The 25,664-nt window shown below is 36.8% G+C and overlaps 2 protein-coding genes across 24 annotated transcripts in view; one reads left to right on the plus strand and one right to left on the minus strand.

The window, feature by feature from the left end:
• Window positions 1–24,221, plus strand: part of LYST (lysosomal trafficking regulator) — a 117,800-nt gene extending 93,579 nt beyond the window's left edge. For 22 of the 23 annotated variants that reach the window (XM_049831516.1, XM_049831513.1, XM_049831512.1 and 19 more), the window contains 23 exons: window positions 680–886; window positions 2,205–2,381; window positions 2,878–2,954; window positions 3,899–4,087; window positions 4,824–4,969; window positions 5,047–5,143; window positions 5,843–5,904; window positions 6,267–6,322; window positions 7,359–7,511; window positions 7,824–8,068; window positions 8,811–8,877; window positions 9,783–9,939; window positions 10,334–10,474; window positions 10,858–11,075; window positions 12,424–12,654; window positions 13,368–13,557; window positions 14,501–14,637; window positions 15,384–15,482; window positions 18,991–19,130; window positions 19,456–19,553; window positions 20,254–20,410; window positions 20,620–20,691; window positions 22,073–24,221. In XM_049831516.1, coding sequence (XP_049687473.1) covers window positions 680–886; window positions 2,205–2,381; window positions 2,878–2,954; window positions 3,899–4,087; window positions 4,824–4,969; window positions 5,047–5,143; window positions 5,843–5,904; window positions 6,267–6,322; window positions 7,359–7,511; window positions 7,824–8,068; window positions 8,811–8,877; window positions 9,783–9,939; window positions 10,334–10,474; window positions 10,858–11,075; window positions 12,424–12,654; window positions 13,368–13,557; window positions 14,501–14,637; window positions 15,384–15,482; window positions 18,991–19,130; window positions 19,456–19,553; window positions 20,254–20,410; window positions 20,620–20,691; window positions 22,073–22,211 — 3,255 coding nt within the window. In that variant the 3' untranslated portion in view covers window positions 22,212–24,221. Of the gene's footprint in view, window positions 1–679; window positions 887–2,204; window positions 2,382–2,877; window positions 2,955–3,898; window positions 4,088–4,823; window positions 4,970–5,046; window positions 5,144–5,842; window positions 5,905–6,266; window positions 6,323–7,358; window positions 7,512–7,823; window positions 8,069–8,793; window positions 8,878–9,782; window positions 9,940–10,333; window positions 10,475–10,857; window positions 11,076–12,423; window positions 12,655–13,367; window positions 13,558–14,500; window positions 14,638–15,383; window positions 15,483–18,990; window positions 19,131–19,455; window positions 19,554–20,253; window positions 20,411–20,619; window positions 20,692–22,072 lie in introns of those variants that run through there. The other variant, XM_049831537.1, reaches the window with a different exon arrangement.
• Window positions 1–25,664, minus strand: part of GGPS1 (geranylgeranyl diphosphate synthase 1) — a 407,079-nt gene that overhangs the window by 264,439 nt on the left and 116,976 nt on the right. The window lies entirely within an intron of this gene.

Raw genomic sequence — 25,664 nt, forward strand, 5'->3', positions numbered from 1 at the left:
GTCAACCTTTCCAAGGTGATCAGGTTTTGCTTGGGTAATTGGAAATGGTTTTATTGGAAAACTTAACTTACTGCTTCTTGCCTCTTTATTTCTCTTAGGTCATCTTTATAAAAAGTAGCTCAACCTAATTTTCTTTCTAGGTCTGGAGAATTGAGCTTGTTAGGTCTGTTATCTTTCCATCATGCCATACTTGTAGTACTTTTCAAAGGTGGCAGGTTTCTTCTTGTGAGCACAAGCACCTCCTTCCAATGCCTGCTTTCTAATCTCTTGAGGTAATCCATTCAGAAACTAGTGATTAACATAGAAGGGCTATTCATTAAAATAAACAAACCCCTCTGATTTTTAAACCTTCTACATCACAATTTTTGCTTTTTGGATTGTTGTATAGTCCCTCTAACTGAATACCCAGTTTAGTTAGGAGTTGCATTCCTAATATTGGCAGACTGAGAAAAATATGCTTATTTTATTAGAATGAACAAACCCCTCTGTCATTTTTAGTAGAATGCCTTTTAACCTGTAATAATAATCAGTAATCTAAAATTAAACACTTTATTTTGGTAGAGAAATCTTTATTGCCTTACATTTTGATCCTATCAACTGTGTTTGTTTTGTAATGTGAAAAACTTGGCAAAAGGAAGCCCTAACCCTGTAATATTAAAAAATTGTCTCTTTTACTTAGGGCACCAGCAGAATGAACACACCGAAGCAGCAGTGGAAGAGAATCCTCTTGTCATGTAAGGATACATTCCGTACACAACTTGGGAGGCTTCTTGTGCACAGCTTGTCTCCAGCAAGGCCACTGCAAGAGAGAAGGCTGGCTTTGGAGTTGGTACATGAAATAAACAATCAAGAGATTATGCGTGACTGTCTTAGCCCAACTTTGCAAGTAAGCTGAAGGGTGTTTGAGAGAAGTTTGTAAAATGTGTATTCAATTTTTTGTTTAAATTTCACAATTATGTAGAACTGTATGTGGCTACAGTTGTTCACTGCTGTTTTAGTAATATTTAGTGTAATGACAAATTAATGTCATACAAAATGCCTGTGTGTACCTCTGCAATTGCTGTATTATCCTGAGGGTAGGCTTTGTAAGAGGCAAGATAGGATTATGTCTGGATATGTTTACTCTGTAGCACATCAAACATCACATTTCCTATGTAGTGCAGAAACAAAAGGTGGTTTTAACATGAAGAATTTTACTGAGGATGCTAGAAGTTAAGGTACCTGAAAAAGCAGATTAATGAAGGAATTACCCTTGCCTTGGAACTCTAACTGCAGACTTCCTGAAACTTTTAAGAACTGATTGCCACTAGATTTTAAGAGGCAGTCAGTCCTTAATCAAAGCAGTTTATCTTTTCTTATTTAGCCTTTATTAATTCTTAAAGTGGGATTGTGTATTCTATGTTCTTAACTCAAATAGCTGAACACTTTCTCCCCACTTCTCTGGGTTTGTCAGGAAAAAGCTTTTTTGATTGTGCTCTGTTAGTGCAAGCTTTAGAGAAAGCATTTCTTAGAGCCACGATTAGGAATCGGGTAGGAATGTTGCTGTTTGAGATCTTCAGGAACTGCAAGAATGAAATAAATTATGTAAGACATTGACACAGTTTTGAGTCAGTGTATACTAAGGAGAGAAAGTATTTATTGGATGAACCTATGACACTTATGTGTTTCTGATCACATATACATTATTCAATTAAATTAATACTTTTACTACTAAGAAGAGTTGATACACTAGCAATGGCTTCTTTGGGGGAGTGTAATGTTGAATGCTTTTACGGGCTGTGTCTGCTTAACTTCATTATCTGTCAGCTCTAATTTATCAGACAAGGTGTAGCGTTCTTGGCAGGCACAATTAGGAGTCTCTGGTACATATTCCCTGAAGTATAAACAAGGCTGTAGGAGCTGAGTACTTGGAGAAGAAACTTAGCTTTCCTGTAAGCCATTTGAAAAGTCACAAGATGCTGGGGTAAGTTTTATCATATGGAGGATTAAATTCAGCATGTTCTTTCTAGTTTTATAGAAGCTTGTCTTCAAACATAAAAGCAACCATTTCTTTAAATCACAGAAAAATTAGTAGAAGCAGCAATCTGTCCAGACTGACTAGAAAAGGGAATGAAGTTGGAGGAAAAAACTGCTCAGTGTTGTATTGTGGGAATGAGAATGACCCTACATCTGTTTTCCCTTCTTCCCTTCTTTTCATCTTCTAGCATGGACCTAAATTAGTGCTCTATTTATATGAGTTAATGCACAATCACAGTGATGAAATGACCAAAGAAGAGCAAAGAGCAGCAGGAGACTTTGTGAATACATTGAAATGTTGTGGCTATAAATGCATTACCCTGAGCCCACGACCGAAGCCAGATCTAATAAAAGCTTTGAAGGAGGTTTGTGAATGAAAACTTTATTTCAAAAACTGGGTATATTTGAGACAATTGTCTGTTATGTGGGATCAGAGTCTTACTGTAGACAATGATTTTGTTTGCTTGGTGCATGGCTTATGCTTTTGGGGGTTCTCTTTGGGTTCTGAATATTTCTGTCACATGTACTCAACACTTCACAGCAAGCTCACATGTTAATGCTTCTTGGTTAAGCGTATTACTTAATCCAGGTAAAGGTGAGAGTTCATAATAAGCTACTAGTATCTCTCCTTGCCAGGAAAAAAATGTTATGGTTCCTTGCAAAAAGTTACAAAATTATTTCTAAACATAATAAAACTGCAAGAACTGAAATGAAGTATTGATGGTTTTAAATGCTGTGAAGATATCAGTTGAACAGTTCTGTCAGTCTTCCCTTCTTAAACTGGCCTATCCTTTAGTCTCTGCTTCATTAGTTTGTCCATCTAAAAAAAAAAAAAAAGTAGCATGTAAAACTTTCTTTCAGGATCAGAAGAAATATGAGATGGAAGAAGGTATAAACAAAGCTGCTTGGGAGAAGACAATGGCTAATAATCGGCAAAAGTAAGTGCCGTTTTAAAGGGGCTGCACAAATTCTGTAAGAATGTTCTCTGTTCAGTATACCCTATTGCAAAGTTGCCTATGTGATGATTACAGGTGTTTTTTCAAATTAACAGTATTGCTAGCTTTTGATATTTTTTTTTACCATTATAAAAGCAGTTTGATTGTAGGTATATGCATTTCGATAGGTTGTATAGTTAATGGCATTGTGTGAACTTCAGAATACTGAATTGTTTTTTGCACACTTGGCATTTCACCCTTGTTTTACAGGTGTTGTATCTGTCCAATCTGTGGTCTGTGCAATTAAATGTGAGGCAAATGTCCCTGCAACTAACCCTGGTATTCAATGAATAAAATACCGTTATATTCAGCCTAGTATTTGAACACTTTTGTGAGCTATGTAGACTACTGCTACTCAGCATAATGTAAATTTCAGTAGCTTGTGGTAGAGTAAGAGGTTCTCTCTGTTAATTTACACTTCAGGCTTTGCCATAAAAATCAGATCTGAGATGTACACGCAACATGCTTCAATGTAGGCAACTGTAGTAGCTGTAAAAGTCAGCTTAGTCAAGTCTGTCCAGATAAGAGATAAGACTTTATGTTGATTAACTCAAGAGATTTGAGCAGTGGTAAATTACTGTTCTTACTTCAGATTTTTATTGTAATGAGTATACATTAATAAGTAAAACATGCTAATATATGGCCATCAATCTTCTGATTGGCTTGGCTTGACTTTGGCCACAACTAATAGCTTTTTTTGAAGGCTAAGAAGCAGAAGGTATTCATGAGTCTTGTGAAAGTTACATAGGCTAAGTTGCTCTGCATCTGCTGTAACAAGAACTATGGATATCTCCTGACAGACTGATTGTATTTTATAAGGGGTTTTGGTGTCTTACCATCCCTTTTCAGTGTGTTTGACATTTTAAAACACAACTCTTTTTCCTCAGTCTCTTTCAACGTCTGGATACAAAATCTAAAGACATTTCTAAAATAGCTGGAGACATCACACAAGCTGTGTCTCTGTCACAAGGAATGGAAAGGAAGAAAGTAATCCAGCACATCAGGGGGATGTATAAGGCAGAGCTAAGTGCCAGCAGGCATTGGCAGGAGCTTGTTCAGCAGCTTACCCATGATCGGTAAGTTGTTCTCTCATCTTGGTGAAAAAGCAGGAGAGGCTCAAAGCCTGACACATGCTTCTCATTCTACTTAAAGGCACATGAAATGTAGATGATAGTAAAATTAGAATTACTTGCTTTTGCTAATCATCTGTTGGTTAAAGACTTGTAAAATACTTGATTTGTTCTCCTATTTTTTTATGTGAGTAGCCAAGTAGTATTTCTATACCATTTAGACAGGGGTTTTTGTCAGATGCATTTTGCTGTGCTGAATAGAACAAAGAACGTCACGAAATTTTCATATCTTGCCTTCCATTGATGGAGTAAAAACCTATTTTTTTGGGTAATGTTACTCACATTAGCATCCAGATACTGTGTCTGCTAATCTGCATAGAGCAAAAGATGTTATGTCTTGACAAGAAACTAAACAGTGGTATTTTTACCATTGCAGAACTAGTATTATGTCATGTGTGCAACAGTTGAGTTTTGAAATGAAGGTATTGGATACATTGTATTGCTGTCTTCCTCAGAACTAGTAACTTCAAGAGCAGTTTTACAGTAGTAGCTCATAAGTAGTCAGTGGGGATAGCTCATGAAAATAAACTACAGAATTCAGTTTTTGATACTTTTTCAGAAATAATTGCTCAGTGTACTATTGTGGAACTTCTGCCTTTCTACTATTCAAAGAAAAACAGAATGAATAAACACTTATACTGCCTCTGCTGCTAAACTCCAACATATTTTGTGTTTTTTTCAGAGCACTCTGGTATGACCCAGTATATTACCCAACTTCTTGGCAACTGGATCCAACAGAGGGCCCAAACAGAGAGAGGCGCCGCTTGCAGAGGTGCTACCTAACTATTCCAAACAAGTACCTCCTCCCAGACAGGCAGAAACAGGAAGGTAATTATAACACCTTCTAGGACTATATCTGAATTGTAATGACTACTAGTGCCTTATTATTTGTGGGGCTTTTACAGGTGTTATAAAAACTCCGTTATCTTACCTGTTCGAAGACAAAACACATTCTTCTCACTCTTCTACTGTGAAGGACAAAGCTGCGAGTGAACATATAAGGTAAGGTTTGGGTAACACTTACCTCCCTTTCCCACCTTCTTCCATTCCAGTGAAACAGTTCTCCTCACTTTTTTTGTCTAAATAAACATTAAAAAAAAATAAAAATCAAGTGAGATATGAGACAAATGTCAAAAATAATAGGGTTTTTGCTGTACTCATAAGCAAAAGATCAGAGTTACCAACATGGACATTTTCTGAATCTTAAAACAGTGTAACTCTATGACTTCAAAAATCTGTAAAAGCAAATACCATCTGGTGTGATATGGGGATGGGACTTCTGTGGGATGACCTGATGGGATTTCTTTACTTATTTGTCACTTAGATATCTAAGATAGGCAGTGCTACTAGATCTGGTAGGTCTTTCAATCAGTGTTCAAAAGCAAATTGTGTTTTCATCCTCTCTGCTTTTACTGCTGTGTTACTCAACTCTCCAGTTGTGTCAATTTACCACCTATTACAGGCACTAATACTGCCTAAAACAACTGCAGAGAACACACAAAGAAATAAATACAAACATACTAATGTGCAAGTCTAGAAAGTTGAGGTTCTATTTTCTTTCCCGATCTTGTGATATGAACCATCAGAGTCATGGTGTTGAAAAGTCTTTTCTTCAACTGTAGCCTTTGAGGCTGTTAGTTCTAGGTACATGCTGAAAGGTACATAAATCCATAAGCAATAATACACTTTGAAATATTTCAGAGTTAATCGAAGATGTATAAGCGTAGCACCTTCTAGAGAGACTGCTGGTGAACTGTTGCTAGGTAAGTAGAATTTTCAGTCCTCATAAACATCTTTTTTGTAAAAGATTCTGCTGTGTATATATAAACTTGGCTGATATTTTTTTAAGTAATTGAGCTGTTGCATGACTTCTTATGGATCATATACTTTATAGATCAGTTTTCCTTTTCTTCCCTACTGTTTGCATGAGTGCTATTTGGACCGTAGTTAAGTTTTAAAGTTGCAGACCACTTGCTAAAAGATATGGAATGACAAATTCTATTTCTATCCAGTACTGTCTTGCCCAGGTACTATTCTTAACTCCTGGATACTGTCTATATAACACTAAGATGCGTTACACAAGGAGTAATATCATGTACCTTTTTGCAACTATTTCTTCCTGCAGGAAAATGTGGCATGTATTTTGTTGAAGACAATGCTTCAGACACAATTGAAAATTCAGTAAGTATTACAGCAGCATTTTGTCTAGCTTTAGTTTTTCCAAAGTATGACCATGAGTAGCCTTAGTCTACTGCCACTGAGATTGCTGGAGTACTACATTTAGAGGTCTCTGGACAAGGTCAGCCAAAATGAATAGTTTGGGTTCAGTGTTGCTTCTGATGCCTCTGGCTGTGGGATTGATGGTGATAGCAGAAAACAGCAAAGATGTGGGCCTGGGCTGGGAGGGAATGAGAAGGAGGTTATGTGGGGAGGCTTCTGCACCTTGCTGTCCATTGCTTGGAGTTCATCAGCATAAGTGTGCAGAGCTTGCTTTGGTCTGCACCTGAGAACTTGCCTTACTGGAAGCCGGAGCACTAAGAAGTACAGAAACTCACAAGTGTATGAATTGTGCTGTACTCTATAGCATCTGATTCTTGAATTTTCCATTATATAGGATGTTCTAGCTCCCCCCTTATCCCATACAAGAGAGGACTGTTTCATGGAGGAAACTCGAACTGACCTAATCCTTCTGATATACAAAGGCCCTGATGTATTATTTAAGTTTATACATCCAACAGACATTTTAAAAAAAAAAAAAGTCAAGATGTGGGTTATACTGTCAAGTTTTGAACTGTTTTCAGGGAGTTCTTTCTTGCATCCACTAAGCACGCAGCTCCTGTGGTTTAAGATGTTACCAGCTGTTTTGCTGCTTTGTCCTCCATAGAACTGTCAGAATTGGGATTCATGGCAAAGCTTTGCTTGCTCTGGTTGACTGTCTAATACTTTAGCATCAGTGAAAATATGGCATTGCCTGCTAGTGTTGGATATGGAACTGGAGCAGCTGCAGAGCGTGCATGATATTCTTGTGTGCTGCTTTGAAGAGAGTGGACAATGGGAAACATACATGAAGAAAATCACAACAATGTCTTAAAGCATCACAGCAAAATTAAAGTTTGCCTTACGATATATTCTATGGTTCTAAACTGGCTGCATTGAAGGGTTTCTTGTTTTGAAAATCTGCGATTTAAAATAACGTTTTCAATTGCAAATTCTGCAGAGTTTTCATGGAGAAACTGAACCAGCATCATTTTCTTGGACCTATGAGGAAATTAAGGAAGTTCATAAGCGTTGGTGGCAGTTAAGAGACAATGCTGTGGAAATATTTCTAACAAATGGCAGAACTTTACTCTTGGCTTTTGATAACACAAAGGTAATGTGGCACTGATGCATAATAGATCAAAGTGTTTTGCTGTGTCTTCATAGCATGCATTAGTTTCTAAGGAGACCTGTTGCATGGAATAACTAAATTCTGTCTAATACCTTTGAAAAAACTTTGCTCAGCTAGACTTCTAAACACAATCATGTAAAAGACACATCTCTGATGTATTAAGAATCCTAGTAATACTATACATTATTGCATTACAGCAGATATCTGGAAATTTTTAAAATGAGAGAAACTTAGTAAGTCTTGGTAGTTTGAAGCTTTTGACATTATATGATTAAATCTGGTATTTTCTTCTAGGTCCGTGATGATGTGTACCACAACATCTTAACTAACAATTTGCCTAACCTTTTGGAATATGGAAACATTGCTGCTTTGACCCACCTGTGGTGCACAGGACAGATTACTAACTTTGAATATCTGACTCATTTAAACAAGCACGCGGGCCGTTCCTTCAATGATCTCATGCAATATCCAGTATTTCCTTTTATACTTTCTGACTACACCAATGAAACGCTGGACCTAAATGATCCATCAGTATATAGGTAATATGAAATGTTTGGAACTGGTTGTTTCCAAATACTTGAACTGATCATCCAGTATAGCTTTTTAACTTCATTGTACTAAACTGCACACATACGTGAATGGACCTATTCAGGGACAAGCCTCATCCATAATAACTTGGGCTTTTTACAATAAGTGGCTGCTTCACCTTGGATATTTAAATGAAATGCCTAATATTATGAGTGTGTATATTCAAAGGATGCTATGAATTGGACTTACATACTGCCTTAATAGGATAGGGATAGTCCACAGATTTAAATAAAAGCTGTATGTTTAAATTCATGTGATTAAAGACTTCTAGGCCAATTAGTGAAAATTAAATGGAAAACAAAATAATACTGTAAATGATTTGGCCAGGTACAAAATCATATTGTCTTCATTGTGAATAGATCCAAGTGAATTGTCCCACCCTAATAAATTTCTGTTAAGCCAATTTAACATTTGCGTGCACAAAGTCTTTGCCTTTATAAGATGCCTTTGATTTGACAGAGACACTTTGCATTTGTTTGCCTCTTACTGTGCTATGGGCTAGTCTGTGGATCTGAGTTTACCCTTAGCACTGACTATAAGTGCCCTTTTTCTGAATTCTCTTGTAAAGTGCTATTAAATTCTGCTTGTCCTTTTCATGATATTAAAGGTGTTATTCTTAATAATGCATTATTAAATGGTGTGATTTAATGTCTTTATAAAAATGACAAGATATCAGTACTACTTCTGTTACAGAAATCTGGTCAAACCAATAGCTGTGCAGTCTAAAGAAAAAGAGGATCGTTATGTGGATACTTATAAGGTAGGTTGGATAACTTTTGCTTCTTGTCTTTTTTCCTGTGTATAAATGATATGGGGGCTTTAATTTTTTTGACATATATTGATGTGGGGAAAGAAACCACAAATCCAGTATTTTGTCTATGGAATTCTTATTTCCAGTAGGCTGCGTTTCCTGGGAATTGTTTTATGGCATGCTTGGAACCTGTGTTTATCTGTTCCTGTACTTGAAATCATGAATCAATTTAGTCTTTCCGTGTGATACTGCTGAGGAGGTTAAATTGGTATCTTCTTACATATGAACATACATATATTTAAAGATCCCTAAAGATCTGGAAGATAACTTAGTGCTGTTTAATTGAAATTACTTCAGTGGAACTTGTGGCTGTTCTTTGTTTGATAACAGAAAAGCTGTTTTCCCTCAAGTACTCTTATTTTAACATCCCCTACTATGGTTACAGTGCTTTTTGATTTTTGCTCTTTAGAATGTTTTGAAGGCTGTAGGAAATAACAAGATGCTGGGGAATGAAAGCATCTGCAGCTGGACCTTCAAACTTATGTCTATATCATCATGGTCTAGAGTATTATTTGCAAATACTGTTTTTTTTCCATTTGGTATTGAAAAGCCTGTACAACGGCTCTGCCATGTTAGAAAACAAGGCAAGGAGGGGGGAAGGCAAAAGTAATAAATAATGGAAAACGGGTCACTTAAATTGGCTTAAGACTCTGATACCTAACTGGATTGTAAAAGTGGTCAAATGTATTTAGACAGTTAAAATATATTTGATTCCAAATCACTCTTAAATGTATGTTCCTCTAAAAGTTCTAAGTTTTATTCCTAAACAAGTTAGGCAAGCTTTTATTTTTGTTATTGGAATGCAGTCTAAGTAGGAGGTTTGTGATTAATTTTTTTTTCTACTACTTTTTTAGTATTTGGAAGAAGAGTACCGTAAAGGAGCACGAGAGGATGATCCAATGCCCCCTGTACAGCCATATCACTATGGATCTCATTATTCCAACAGTGGAACTGTGCTTCATTTCCTGGTTAGGCTGCCACCTTTTACTAAAATGTTTTTAGCCTATCAAGGTAAGGTTACTTTTGCTTGCACTTGCCTGTCACATCTGGGCCTTACCCAAATGACCCAGGAATGCTATATGTTACTCTGTTTAGCATAGTTTATCAATTCCAAATAGCTGAGTAAAATTAAATCTGGTATGCTTTCACAGTAGACCCATTCTGAAATTATCAAGCTAGACCATAAAGCTGTACATGTTATGTTCATACCTCAATATATGTAGAATAAAAAGCTGACCTATATTTGGCTTGCAGTCCATGTGTAACACATCGTAATTGAGATAGAAGAATTCTAAATGCTCTCAGCTAACTGGAGAGTAGTTAACTTGAAGTTGCAGATGTTCAATTGTTATCGTGTCCATCATCGATGTAACGTTTTCATAATTCAGTTTGGTTTTCTTTACAGATCAAAGTTTTGACATCCCAGACAGAACTTTTCACTCTACCAATACAACCTGGAGACTTTCTTCATATGAATCAATGACTGACGTAAAGGAGCTTATCCCAGAATTTTTCTACCTTCCCGACTTTCTGGTTAACAGAGAAGGTATACTAAGAGGATAACAAAACTATACCCAAACCAGCTGTACAGTTGAGCCTATGGGTTGAAACTGAGAACATTTATATCCCTTGACTGAATATGCGAAGTAGTAGATATATGGGAGAAATCTGGCACAAATTTGTGGGATATGCTAAAAAAGCTGTTATGTCATAATTGTCAGAGGTGTAAAGGAGTTTTCTGTTGCCTGATTTTTTTTCTATTTGAATGAGTATGTACAGCTTGAATGTGTTGGGGGTGACTTGTTAATGGTGCTGCTTTGTTGATCAGCAATCACTGTGCTTAATGGTTAGCTTTCATAGAACCCTATAAAGACCTGTTTGAAGTTACTGTCAACTAAAATGCTGGAACATTTACTCCCCTGTTTCTAGGTTTTGATTTTGGAGTACGTCAAAATGGTGACAGAGTTAACCACGTCAATCTTCCACCCTGGGCTCGTAATGATCCTCGTCTATTCATCTTGATTCATCGTCAGGCTTTGGAGTCTGACCATGTTTCCCAGACAATCTGTCACTGGATTGACTTGGTGTTTGGCTATAAGCAAAAAGGCAAGGCGTCTGTTCAGGCTATTAATGTCTTTCATCCTGCAGTAAGTATTTGTTAAGCAGTGTGTTTGTTCATTGTACTTAGTAATTTAATGGGGGGATAGTTCAGTCTGACTTGCTTGGAAAATATCCAGCATGAGGCAAGATCCCTTGCTTGTGAAGTGTTGAAGAGTAAGAAAAGGCTTTAACCATTTCAGTGTGGAACTGATAAAATCCCAGGGACTGTTGTGAGACTTAATAAAATGTGTTCATCTTTCTTGCCTTGAGATGGGCATGGGGGATGATCAGGTAGGGGTTTAGACTTTCTGGATAGTTGTTTGCAGTGGTATACAGGTATCGTGTTTGTGTGTACCTGCTTCCATCTCATTCAAAAGAAGCCTTTTGTTTAGGCAGATTGTGTTGCAGCTTTTGATACATAGTTCAGTCTGTCCTCAGCTGATCACTTGTGTTCTTTCCTTCATGTACATCCTCTGTTTTGTCCCTGTAACTAGCATTTTTCCCCTCCAGTAAATTTGATTTCAAGGAAGTCCTCATTTAATATAAAGACTTCCAGAGTTTCACTACTTAATTGTAACATGGATATCTCAGATTGTATTCTTTAGCTTGAATCCTTACTATCACAAGGTTTGCTCAGCTAGGCAGTCCTGATTTCAGATCCATTCAAATGTGGCCTGTGTGTTTAGTGTTCGTTTTATAGCTGGAAGTGCTGATAAAACAGTAGTGTTTGGTAGTGGTGGCTTTTTCTTTTCAAGTAGCCATCCAAATGCTTTCCTTCCTTTTCCTTTTTTTGCGCTTAATTATCTATTTAGTTATTACCTTAAATTTCAAATACTAAGTTTTTGTGTGTTCATTTTTTTGAAGTGAAGTCGAGGCCTTTGTCAGTGTGACTGAGGAAAAGTGTGAGGTACACAATTAGAGGTATGAAAAAGACAAGTTAGAGGAAGGAAAGAATTTCCACTCTCCTGAAATATGAAGGTTCTTCCTCCCTCCCCACCCCAAACCAGAGCTTTAATATGCTAATTAAAAAGAAGTACAGAAAATGAACTCTCTCAATTTTTTGTTTATCATCAGCAACCCTTCTGGTTTTGCACAGATTAGTGAAGGTCTATTAAGAAAACCTCTGACAGAAATTAGTCATGGAATACATGTAGGAACAGCTCACATAATAAATCTTAAACTGGTAGTTATCTCCAGTAAAGAAGTGGTAACAAGATTACTCTTCTCAGTGGCTCTTTAGTCAGCACAGCCATTGTGGGATGGCTTCTGGTCCAAGTCTTAACCAAACTAATGAAGAGTCTGCCTTTAAATTTGTGTGTATGTGTTGATAAATCTTTCCCAAAGACAAACTGGACAAGCTTATTCTTGCCCCTCCCCCTTTTTTTCCCTCTCTAGACCTATTTTGGGATGGATGTTTCTGCTGTTGAGGATCCTGTTCAGAGAAGAGCCCTTGAAACAATGATAAAAACATATGGGCAAACACCTCGCCAGCTGTTCCCTTCAGCGCATGTTAGCAGACCTGGATCCAGGCTTATCATGGAAGGAGAACTTCCTGCTGCCATGGGATTACTAGTGCAGTTTGCTTTCAGAGAAACCAGAGAACACACTAAAGAAATAATATATCCAGTATGTCATTTTGATATGCAAGATGGTTTAGTTAACATTCATATGCTGTAATTATTGTACCCTCATGTTTACAGTTTCCTTCCTAAAACTGCAACTTACTACCCATATTGTACTGTAGAGAAAAATATACAAAATTAGTGAAGTGATAGTGAAGATTATTTTCATGCATTTGTGATGTATTTTGTGTCAAACTAAGAGCTGAATTTATCTTGGTTATAGCAAATAGGTATTGGAAAGCCTATTAACTTCACTTAACCAGTTTCATACTTTCAGTGATGAATTCTGGAATCTGTGTGCAAACCTATAGTAGGTAAACGCACACTGTGCTTTCTTCCATCCTCAACTTTTTCATTGTCTGTAGGACAGTTCAACTTTCTTCACTTCAAACACTTGTTTTCCCTAAAGTCCAGTAGGAATCTGAATTCTTGCATTTAAAGAAATTGGTATTTTTCACTAAACTACCTGAACTACAAGCTTGCTATCTCAGCCTTTAAAGAAGTGGGAGAACTCTCTTAAAGCTAATAGTTCAGCTGATGATACTACAGTGCTTCATACTTGTCTTCCTAGTATTTTTAGAATACTTCAGCAGTCCTTATTATGCAATTGCTTATAAGGGATGTGATAGGAATGGTTCTCCCTTAATAACAAAATAATATTTTTTCTGAAAACTTTCTACCACCTTTTAATTCGAACCTTATTTGTACTTGTTTTAGAGTCCGTTACCATGGATAAAAGGCTTGAAGTGGGGGGAATATGTTGGTTCCCCAAGTGCTCCAGATCCTGTTGTCTGCTTTAGCCAACCACATGGAGAAAGGTTTGGCTCTCTCCAGGCTTTACCAACTAAAGCTATCTGCGGTTTGTCCCGCAAGTTTTGCCTTTTGATGATATATAGCAAGGAGCAAGGTATGAATTTATGCTTATTCTCTACATGCACAATACATGTGAAAATGAACCATAAAAAAATTAAATCTGATGCTGCTATTCTTCTCCAGCAAAATTCCCAAGTTTAGTCACTTTTGCCAAAGATTGATTTATAAATCGAGTAATAGCTTGGATCCACATGTGTGGTATCTTTCCTAGTGGGTGGATTTTACCTGTAATTTTCAAAATTACATGGAGGGATCCTGTAATTAAGTTGATAATTTTCATTTAAGTGACTGAAGCGTAAGGATTTAACTTTAGAACTTGCCAGCAGATTCAGTCCAAAAAAACCTGAAGGAGAGATGAAAAGAACATGTGGCAACAGAAAGGAGAATTAAAGAAATGTTTTTTAGAGGCAGAGAATGAGGAAAGTTCAGTAAAAAGCAGAGGTGAAGGATCTTCTGCTTTCAGATAAACTCCTTGGAAGAATTCTTATTGATAATGTACAAACGGGTCCTCATACTTGTCTTTTCGTTTTCTTTGTAATGTGTACTAGTGAAGGTTTTGTTTTTAAAAATAAACAGCTTCACATTTAGTCAACAAAAAATAAGTAACATTCTCCTTGAAGTTATGAACAATCATTTCTCTAGCTGGGAAGTATTGTCAGCCTCTTGTTCTTTTCTCTACTCCCAGTAGATGCAACATTTCTTCAAAAAAGCTTTGTCCAGGTTGCAAACTGTCTTTGGAGAACATTGAATGTTTACATAGTCTCTGAAAACTACGTTTGTTTACAATACATTACAGGTTAAGCCATAGCCTAACAGAAAATACCTTATTTTGAAACTTTGGGGTTTTTTTATGTTCTAGCTTGTAGTAAAACATGGAGCTGAGATTTTTACTGTTGACTATCAAAGTGATCAACTCTTTGGTTACGTGTGTGACACAATATTATATGCCTTCTGCAATATTATATGCCTTCTTTCAGGTGTAAGAAGCATGCACAGTACTGATATTCAGTGGTCAGCTATCCTGAGCTGGGGGTATGCGGATAACATTTTACGACTGAAAAGCAAGCAAAGTGAACCTCCAGTAAATTTTATACAGAGTTCACAGTTTCATCAGGTAAAAAAAATCAGTCTCTTGGTCTTCAATTTAATATTGCTAGTTCAAGTGGTGGCCTGACTTGGCAGTAGGTACTCTTGCTTTCATTTTTCTTGGAGATGAGCATCCAAACCCAACTGTGTTTACTCTGTTTTATTCTCCTTTGGAACGTGTCTCTCATTGCTCCAGTGTATGTTGTTCCTGGATGTGTTCCTGTACTACGTAAAGATCACTTTTGAATGCATTTGGGTTTTGTAGTTTTTCCCTCATATGGAATATTGGTGTGAATTTATAAAAGCTTAAGTTCTGGGCCAAGAAAATGAATACAGGAGAAGATTATAGATGCCTCACATTAGAAGCAGAATTTCACTATAGTTTAGGATTCCTCTGAAAAAGATTGTCTAAAAGATTGTTAGGGAACACTGCATAATCTGTTACACTCCAACGGTTGGTGAGATTCTACTGAAAAGATTTTGGCGGCTGATGTAGCTGCAGATCTAGAAGTCTGCAGTAGTTTACTGCTCTTTAGCTGTGAATTCTGGGCTGCACAGAATTTCCCTCTCTACTTTGTTTCTGAAGTAGTAACAAATATGACCCAGAGCAGGTATATTTTTAACTCTTGGATGTCTTTAGCTTAGGTATTTTACCTGGCTCTTCTTAGGATAACCAATAAAGAATCAGTTTGACCAAATGCTATGGCATAATGAAAACAGCAGTTAGAATAGTTTCTGTTCTAACTTTTTCTGGCTTTGTTTTGTCTTTCCAAGGTAACAAGTTGTGCTTGGGTGCCAGACAGTTGTCAGTTGTTCACAGGTAGTAAATCTGGTGTCATCACAGCATATATGAACAGATTCACTAGCAATACGGTAAGTTCCATTGTATAGGTTTTAGATTTAAGGATTTAGCTGTATTCACTACTACAGTCTTTTTTTAAACAGAAAAAGTGAGAAAAGGGGAATATGTTATTCAGGACAATTGCCAAAAAGATCAAGTGCTTGTTTAATATTTATTTTTGAAGGATCCTCTTTGACATTGTTAAATAGATATATCTCAGCATGTTTATTTGTGGGTTGTTCTTAAGCTGTCATTCACATACTGCTAGCCTTTAGTCAGCCCTCATCATCTGGGTGCAAAACTGATTACACATACAGCTCTTGACTATTCAGGCTAGGGCTTGGAATTGAAGCTCTCTGGCATGATGAAGCTCCCTACATTAAGGAGAAACTTTTTCTGTGAAGGAGACAGAGCCTTTCAAAGCCTTAACTGAAACATTGGAATGCATTTCCCCAAAGTAAACAACATTTCAAATGCAGAAGGCACTTATGCTACAGAGAGCCAGGATGAAATCTCAGGCAGTGTACATATTAACCACTAAGCCTCTTCACTTTGTCATATTCCCCAAGGGGAAAAGCTGTGAGGAGGGAAGGGAGAAAAGTAACTTGCATTACTTAGTGCATTAGTAGAAGATACTGAGATACTAGTAGAAATCGCCTTGATACTATGTGGTAATAGGCATGGTATGAAAGCATAAATAGAACTTGAAATTAATCTTCTGGTTTAGACTGAGTTTCTGAGCTTCTGTCTTACTTTCTCCGGCAGTAAATTCTACTCTTCATAGCTTTAACAAAGAGTTTGCAACTTTCTTGACAGATAATTTTAGGTGTGTCTACAGGATTACCATAGCAACAACGAAACTAAACTGATTTCTCAAATTTAGCTTGATACAGATAGAGGTATTGGCAAACACATTTGTAGTATTCTACCCCTTGATGCTCTTGAATCACTACATTAACATGGGCTAGAGGAAACCTTGGTATGATCTGCTATGCCTACTCAGTTTCCTCTTTTCAACAGTGGCAAACAGCAGATGCTTAGACTGGGAAGAGCACAAACATACAGTGATTTCTTCCTTGGCTTTCTTCCAGTTTCTGGTGATCTGCCACTCGGACTTCCTGAGCTCAGCAGTGCTCTGAGTTTAAAAAATGAAGTAGAGCTTGAAGCCTGCAAGCTTCAGTCAGTTGAATCTTAAGTAAGGCACCTTAATTGCTCACCAGAATAGTGAACTTGTAAATAACCTGTACTGAGATTTGGATTCCAGTAAAAAATTTTTTCAGGTACTAAAATAGAAATTCAATATAGTTGCCTTCTGCAATGCTAAAAAGAAACTAGTAGTGGGGTTATGATTCTGAAGTTCCCTGCCTTTCCTAGAAACAAGTGATTTTTGTTCAGCTGCACAAATGTTGTCTTTGAGACCATCTTTGCTGAATTTCTCAGCACTGACAGTTTTACATGCCCCAGGCAGCCTGACCTTGTGCCAATTTTATAGCTCCTGTTGTTGAGTCAGTTACCCAAGTCAGGGCTGCAGGGAATGCAAATGTGCTTCCTAGCATCTGTTCTGTATGCATCTTGTCAGCTGTTTGGTGATAAAGTGAACAGTCTGTTATAATGCAGTACTTGAAACATGAATATTTTGCCGTTTCACATTTATGTAAATTCAATGCATAGGCATAAAACAGCAATCGTGTTGTTAATTGGATATGGGAATTCAAAGGCATGCTGTCAGATGTCAAAAATACCTCCATGCTGTATTTCAGATGCTCTGTTTTTCCTAGCCTTCATTTAAGATGATCAAAAAAACTAATGAAGTACTGCTTTGAAACTGTGATCTATCTCGACAATAAGTCATACCTTCATGAAAACTTCAGCCAAGGGTTTCTGGATGTACAAATTGCTCCAGCCTTCACTTGCTCACTATTAGAGCTGTCCTGCTAACAGAAAGAGAGCACTTTAATGATCTGCTTGAGTAAAACTGGGCAGTGATCATTTAAATTCTCCACTCAAGTGCCATAGGCAATCATTTGGGGTAACCAACAGAAAGAACTGCTATTTAAAGGTAGATATGTACGTGCATGTTTTTCCACATCTAGATACTGTTTTAGTGGTTGTCATCTAAAAGCAAGTGGGAAGTAAAAAGGGGATGGTATTTTAGGCGTGAGGTAATTATTTCATAACTTATTAGACCTTAATACAGTTGATGCTAACTTTCCAGATTGTCTCATTACAAATTTACAATATTATTACAATAACCCAGTGAAGAATCAATAAACCATTGCTGTTAGTACTACAGAGGGAAGCTGCTAAAGGTGAATCCTACTTTCAGTTCAAGTGTTGAAATGCAGATCAACAGCAAACACTTAAAGGAGATAGGAGCACAGTAAAAGGGTTATCAAAATCAGTTCTTGAGAAAATCAGAAGTCTCAAGTGTTGCTGTTATGGAAAAATTTGGTATAATTTGTTCTCTAAACTATGGAGAAGGATCTCCATATGTGAGATACCACACTGTTCTGAGAATGACAACAGGATACTTTCTTAACTGTGTCTTAATTGGATGAGATGCTTAGTAGCAAGAGCAAAAAACTTGTTGTCAAAAAGTATTGACTTCTGCAATATTACGTAGATTGTTGTCCTTTTTAGTGCAGAAAGACATGTATGTTTTCTACAAACTTAAGAGTTAAGCATATGTATATTTTTATCTTGTCTGTTTCTACTTTCAAGCTCTTTGTGGACCTGCTATATGCATCCTGTACCCTCATACAAAAATGCAGACAATGTACTCTGACACATGTGAGGAAACAAGCAGAAAAATGTTCCTTTCTTGTACAAAGATTATTCTAATCTCTGTACAGCAAGTTGTCTTAGAGCATTAGTATTCTGATTAAGCTGCTCCTTCAACTTAGCCAGTTTTCAGGAAGTCTGAATCATTTCCAAGGATATAACTTGAATAAGAAGTATTATTTGGTGTTAAATTTGCTGCTTTAATTTTTATCTAGCAGTTTCTATATTTAAACTTGACTTCCTGCATATTTTTCCAGCTTTGTATCACTGAAGGACTTGGCACCAACTTGAGGAATTCCCAGTGATTTACTGTACTCAGTGATAACTGCTGAGCTGGGTTTTCCTTCTGTGTTTCCAAGTGTTTCCTCTAGATGCTAAAATATTGAGGACTGTCATTTTGCTGTTGTGTGGAAATTGCAGTCTTGCAGAAAGCAAATCAGCCGATTTCAGGGTGTGTAATTGAGACAGAAGTAGTACAATAGTTCTTCATTTCAATTCATTGGACCACATCAAAATGTTTGCTTTGAAAGCACTGGAAGCAAAAAGTTGAACATAATGATATGTATGGCTTATTGCATTATAAAGCCTTAAACATAATAAAGCATTAAACAATGTTGCTAAACTGGTGCCATTAAAAGCAATGGGAACCATTTTTTTAAAATCTAAGAATTAAACTTGTCCCTAGGCTTATCTTTTTCAGAAAAAAGACTTTAATTTTCTTTTTCATGAGAGTTCATGTTTTATCTTGCTGTTTTTCAGCCTTCAGAGATAGAAATGGAATCGCAAGTCCATCTGTATGGTCACACAGCAGAAATAACAAGCTTGTTTGTGTGCAAACCATACAGTATAATGATAAGTGTCAGCAAAGATGGAACCTGCATTATATGGGATTTGAACAGGTATATATGTATGAACAAGTATATATGTAACTTTTTCCAAAGGCTTTCTTTTAAATACCTGTTTTCTAGCTTCTGGGTATCTTTCTCTTTTAAAGTTAACTGAATTTGTTCCATGCATATCTTAATGTGAAGTCAAACTTTTACTGTTAGTTTTTGGGTTTGGCTTTTTTTTATGAAGAGTGCTGAAATTCTAGAATTAATATGAAAAATACCCTCATCGTGCAAAATGTTGACTGAAATTCATATAGCTCTTAAATGTTTTCCTCAAATAACTTTTTCTGTATTTGGCTCTAAACTTTAGGCTTGTTCTCTTTATTTCCTTTAGGCTGTGCTATGTCCAGAGCCTGGCTGGACACAAGAGTCCTGTGACTGCAGTTTCAGCTAGTGAAACAACTGGTGACATTGCAACAGTTTGTGATTCAGGTATATTTGGCAGTCAAGAAAGCTGTTTTGACTTGCACAAAAAATAGCACAGTCTATAGCATTAAAGGACAAGGGGAAATTATTCTGGCAGTTTCAGAAACATAATATTTAGGTTTTAAACTGACATGGAGACTTTCAACTCCATTTCTGTAGCTCCCAAACCAATTTTTTTTTTTCTGGAAAAGTTGTATTCTTTAATTGGTAAGGGACGTGAGTTTGAATCCCTTCTAAGACAAAGCAGTAGATGGGTTGTTAGTTCTTTGATAGAATCAAATAATCCCAGATAACCAGGTAAGATAACTGTGGTCTCTACTTTGAAGTATTTTGCTTGAAATGCAAGCCAGGGTACAAGAACTAGCTGTTTAAAGTAGATAGTATGAATTCCCTTTTGGTGCTTCCCTGTTATTAGTACATGAAAATTGGTCATTAAAAGTAAATTCATATAGCATTTTAAGTACAGTGTTCCATAAATATGAAGTGATGTCTTCTAAATCACTGCAGTAGCTTGGTGGTTTGCATGCTCCCTGTCACAAAAGGAGGGAAGAAGTAATTGTTTACTGTAGCACACATCATTCCGAGTCATTTAAACCTTCTGATCTTTCAAGAAGTTGTATTCTTTAACACTTAAAGATTCTGTTGCATAGACCTAGCTGTGGTCTAGATTTATTTTTTAATACTTCCATGCTATGTTCTATTGCAGTTGGAGGAGGTAGTGATTTGAGACTTTGGACAGTTAATGGTGATCTCGTGGGACATGTACACTGCAGGGAAAGTATTTGCTCTGTTGCTTTCTCTAACCAGCCTGAAGGAGTGTCTGTCAATGTGATTGCAGGGGGGCTTGAAAATGGAGTTGTGAGGTAAGCATTTGAAACTTTTATTTATTAAAATGCTTTATAACTTAGGCTCACAGTTTGAGAGTATGTAGCTAAACATCATGCTGATATTTGGCTGTAAAGAAGGTGGACAAGCTGTTGTTCAGCTTCCAATCTTAGTTGCTAAATATGTTATTTTTATCACTGAAATATTTGTGGAATTAAATGTGAAGAAAAATTACTCTTTCTTTCAGACTGTGGAGTACATGGGACTTGAAGCCAGTACGAGAAATAACATTTTCGAAGTCAGCCAAACCCATTGTAAGGTAAAAAGATCTTAAGTATACAATAAATGGATTTTTCTTTTTCGGAAAAAAAAAAAAACAAAAACAAAACCCAAAACCACAACGAAATAGCCTGGGGTGTTGAACATGGATTTGACATGAGAACAGGAGGTAAACACCCATGTCTAAAAAGAGCAATGCAATCCTACTAACTATTCATGAAAACAAAATGAACACGTGTACTGTATTTGTAATGACAGTAATAACTATGTTCTGTTGCTGGCAGATAGAAATTAGCAGGATTCCCTTGAGAACTGAACAATAACTACTCTTCTTATGCTTAAGTTTAATATTTTTCCCCAGAATCTGTGTAGAAATCATGAGATAATATTAACTTTGTCAGACTCAAATGGACGATTCTTCCTCAGAAATAAAAACACTGCACTTTCCCTGACTTTTTTTTTCTGATGCTGGAGGGAAATGGTGGAGAAAGGAGTAAAGGAAACACAGAGGAGCCTGGAAGCTGCCATTTTGGAGTCTTGTGTAATTTTCTCTGGGTCCCCTTGATGATTTATATAAGCAGAATTATTCTCATGCCAAAGTGTTTTCAGAACACAGTCAAAGGATGGAATCTTTGATATCCCCAGTGGTACAGTAGTCTGCACAGAGGTCTTAGAGTTATGCCAAAATTTTATCATCTTTATGTTAGCATAGTAACAAATCACTCTGAAAAATTCTGTTTTGACCATTGCTGAGATATCATTTAAAACCCAAACCACTAATTGCCATTTCTTAGAAATGAAAAACATTGTCTCATAGCAGTTATTGTCTTTCTGTTACCTCCTTTAAGAAGCATCTTTCAAAGCTTGTTGATAATGATTTAGTAGCTATTGAATAATTTAAGGTTTCCTGCTTAAACGAGACAGAAAATGGATGCTGACCTTCATGTTCTCTAGCATTACCCATGACGTGACTGAAGGGCTTTACTACTGTTATAGCTCAAGAAATGCCCAGCTGAACAAAAGTCCTATGCTGAGCCATGAAATCTGATGGATTTAGTTTCTGCCTTTGTCAGCAAGCAAGTTCAGAGGGCACTGTGTTCTGTTGCTGAAAAGCAGAAGTAGAAGGGGCAGCCCAGGGAGAGACTAGGTTGCTGCTACTGATCCTACCATTTTCTTTGCTGCTAAGAAAAGAGTACTAAACTGCATGGCATGTTGAAGTGCTGGACAAAGCTGTAGTTCAGCCTGTTTGGTTACAAAAATGAATAAGCAGGTATACGCAAACATATTACTGTGTTAATGTACTCACTCTGTCTCCACTGAGAGCTAATCTTTGACTGTATTCTTATATGGGTTTTTAATGTCTTCTAGCATTTTAAGTAGCCAAATCTGATACAAAAATAGATTGTCTTCTTGTTTTTCAGCCTTACATTTTCCTGTGATGGTCATCACTTGTTCACAGCTAATAGTGATGGAAATGTTATAGCTTGGTGTCGCAAGGACCAGCAGCGCTTGAAGTTACCCATGTTCTATTCATTCCTTAGCAGCTATGCGGCTGGATGATGACTATTTTTGCTGCTAACTCATGTCTCTGATGCACTTTAAATCCAAAATAGATTATAGAATCTCTTATTTAACTGGATTTTCAAGTAGTTTGAATGTCTCCAGAATGACTGGATAGATATTTTTTTTTTTAAAAGAGCAGTCTAAGGCTAAGGTGGTTGTAAAGTTGCATATGTGCATTCACATACTTGAAGCATATCCAGGTCACCAGGAAGCTCTGGTCATGTACTCCAGTACCAGCAAAGTGACTCATAAATGCTCTAACATATAAGTCAAAATGCTGCAATACAAAATATAATAGTATTTTTTTAAATCACTTCTTGGACAGAAGTATTTAAAAAAATTGTCTGATAATGCTTATTCCCCCTCTTACGCTGTAAAATATCAGTAGCATAAAGTTCCATAAATATCTGTTAAAATGTTAGCATATGTATATCTGATTAGTTGAGAGTGGTATAGTTAGCTCTGGGATAAGCAACCCCAAATTTAAAAATCCAAGACCACTTAAAATTGCTTTTTTTGAGAAGCAAAGAAGTTAGTAGGTGCTTTTTGCACCATCTTATGGTATTGTAATGCTAAAAAATTGAGGTTGTTACCTTTATATTTGTAATTTTTGCCATCTTCTCTGTTAGTCTTTACAACAGGTAAAAATAAAATATTTTTGTCTTAGTGATGGGTAGACACCTCATGGCATCATGAAGCAATAGTTAGATCACATTTTGGGTTTGTTTTTTAATGTAGTGTTAACTCCCTAACTTTAACACCTAGTTATTGCAGTTCTGTGGCAGAATATATATTATATACACACACAGCTTATCTTCCAGAGCTCTAAAAAAAAAGGTGTTAAAGAAGGCACAGATGTGCTCCAGTTCTAGTGTCATTGAAGTTCAATCCACTGTAAAATGTTTGAATCTAACTGCTTGAATAATCAATGTTCGTAGGCATCAGATGATTTGGAAGAGTTTACACAGATACACTGTGCAAATATGTTATTTATTCCTAGGTGCTATTTTTTGAGGGGAAAAAAAAAAGCCTCCCTTGTGAAAGGCTTAACAAATTTGAATTCTTGGGCCAGACCAAAAATTAACATTTCAGTTGATGGATTTGAAGACCTCTAAACCTGACACCATGAATGAGTGCCTACTAGTCATGCAAATGGTAAAACAAGAATGCTACGCAAGTCTAATGTAGTTACATTTTTCTTTTAAATTGCTTTGCTTTTTCATCAGTGACATGTTCTGCTGTTGCCATACAGACAAACTGCTATATCTTCTCATGTTTAAGGTTCATCTGCCTTCAAAACACTAGATATGAAATTGTCAAGTTGTGATGAAGATGATATACAGACAAGAAGTGTTTACACTTCTTTTGAAAATTCCAAACAGTCTTCAGAAATTCTTGCAATTTCCTGAATGAAGAACTTTTTAAAACTAGAAAAACTTAAGAAAAATATTCTCATAGTCCATGACACACAGGCTGATCTTTGGTTCAATTAAGGAAGTGGCTACATACTATATGAATTGAATTTTAAACTGCATATATTGTAGCAGCATTGTATGGGATGGCTTTAGTCATGTTTTTCACTGTCTAAATGTTAATGTAAGGTACAAATACAGACTGAAAAGCTTCCTGGCTCGTGTTGAAGTGATGTGCTTTATTTAAGAGAAAAAAACACAAATGTTGTGGTTTGGGGGTACTTTTGTGCTCCCTGGTTTGGGGTGTTGCTCACAAAGGCTTATTTTTATAAAGTAGAATTCTACTTGTTACAAATCAATATGCAAAATTGCTGGCCTTGTAAAGAGTGCAATATTATATATTTTTATGTAAAAGTAAAAATGATTTTTTGAAGCAAGGAATATTTATTCAGCTTAACATTCTGGAACTATTAAAATAACATTGCAATAGTATCTGTGCATGTTGTACTGAAATTTCCTGTAAATGTCACATTCCACACTGTCTTTGTATATACACTGTCATGTTGTTGGGTAATAAACAGATCTTTGTACCAAATTGTTTTGAGATTATTAGAAACATGTTTTTAGCTTAGTTTTACATCTCTTCTGTTAGGGATCTTGCACACCTTGCCCCAGATTAATTTCTGCTGGTTCTCATGTCTTTCATGGGGGGGGGTTCTGTTTATGGTTCTCATGTCTTTCATGTGTGGGGGGTTCTGTTTATGGACTACATCATGTGGCTGTCAAACTGAATGGGGGGGGGGGGGGGGGGGGCGGAGATTGGAAGTGGGAAGCTCTAGGCATATCATATCACTTTGCACATGTGTGCATATGTCCTTCCATCCCATAGGATGACTACTATTTGGATGAAGTGATGGCTCTTGAAGCAGAGATATTCCCCTTCCTCCCAGCTGCCTCCTCCCTGAAAAGCTGACTGAGCTAAGGAAAGGCAGAAAAGCAGCTCTTCTCTGAATTCTGAGGGAAGGAAGAAAAAGGTGCTGGGTGGAAATTGGCAGACTGGGGTCTCTGGGAGGCATCTGACAGAGGATGCAAGGCTTTTCCTGTTGGAAGCCAGGATTTGGGAGAGGTTCATGTGGCAAGGCTTATCTATCTGATAGCACTTGCAGGATTCTGTGGTAAACCCAGATCACTATGTTCTGATGGTGGAGATACGTGGTGAGAAAGGGAAGGGGAGGGAATAGCCAGATACTCACTCATTGTGGGGAGAGGAGAGGGAGTCTCCAAACCATTACTGAAAAAGGGACCCCTGAACTCAGGTTTAGAGGTCCACTGTTTAGACGAACCCATGACCATGAATAGGAGAAACAAAAGAAAATCAGTAGAGAACTATTATCTGTGAACTGAATTAAACGTGATGAAAATTTTCTGCAGGAAAAATGGTTTCTGTGAGGAAATAAAAACACCTTTCAGCTTTCACTCTGAAAAGGATCATCTTCGCATTTAAATCACGTGTCTTTGGTGAAAGAGTTGAGAGAGTTCCTTCATCCTGAGCAAGAGCCTCCCCCCTTCGAGGATTTCTTGATTTACTATGATTGCAGGATTTACTATGTATTTTATGGAGAGAACTCTAGAGAGCAGTGGGGGAAGATAGCACCTGGTTTGCTACTAACAAACTTTTAGTTTACCTTTTGGTAGTTTTCATGCTTTGTTGTGTTTAAAACTGTACTGGCTTTTTTTTTCTTCTTGCATATGCAAATAGAAGTCACACTTCTACATACTGCTACTCTATCACAAAAAATATAAACCAAATACTACTTAAAAGTTCTGCTTGTGTTGAAAAATACCCACTGAAACATTAGTTAAGCTTCTAGAGGTACAGACAGCACTGTTTTCTTTGCATCTGTAAGTTACAAACTATTGACAAATGACCTGTATGTAGAGATTTACTTACCATTACTGCTCTAGATGGGGGTCAGAAGGCCACTGAATTTGCATCTGGATTTCTGAAATAGGCTGTGTTGTGTATTTCACAATTTGG

The sequence above is a fragment of the Accipiter gentilis genome, chromosome 28 (genome assembly GCF_929443795.1).
Source record: "Accipiter gentilis chromosome 28, bAccGen1.1, whole genome shotgun sequence".
In the NCBI taxonomy this organism is placed as follows: domain Eukaryota; kingdom Metazoa; phylum Chordata; class Aves; order Accipitriformes; family Accipitridae; genus Astur; species Astur gentilis.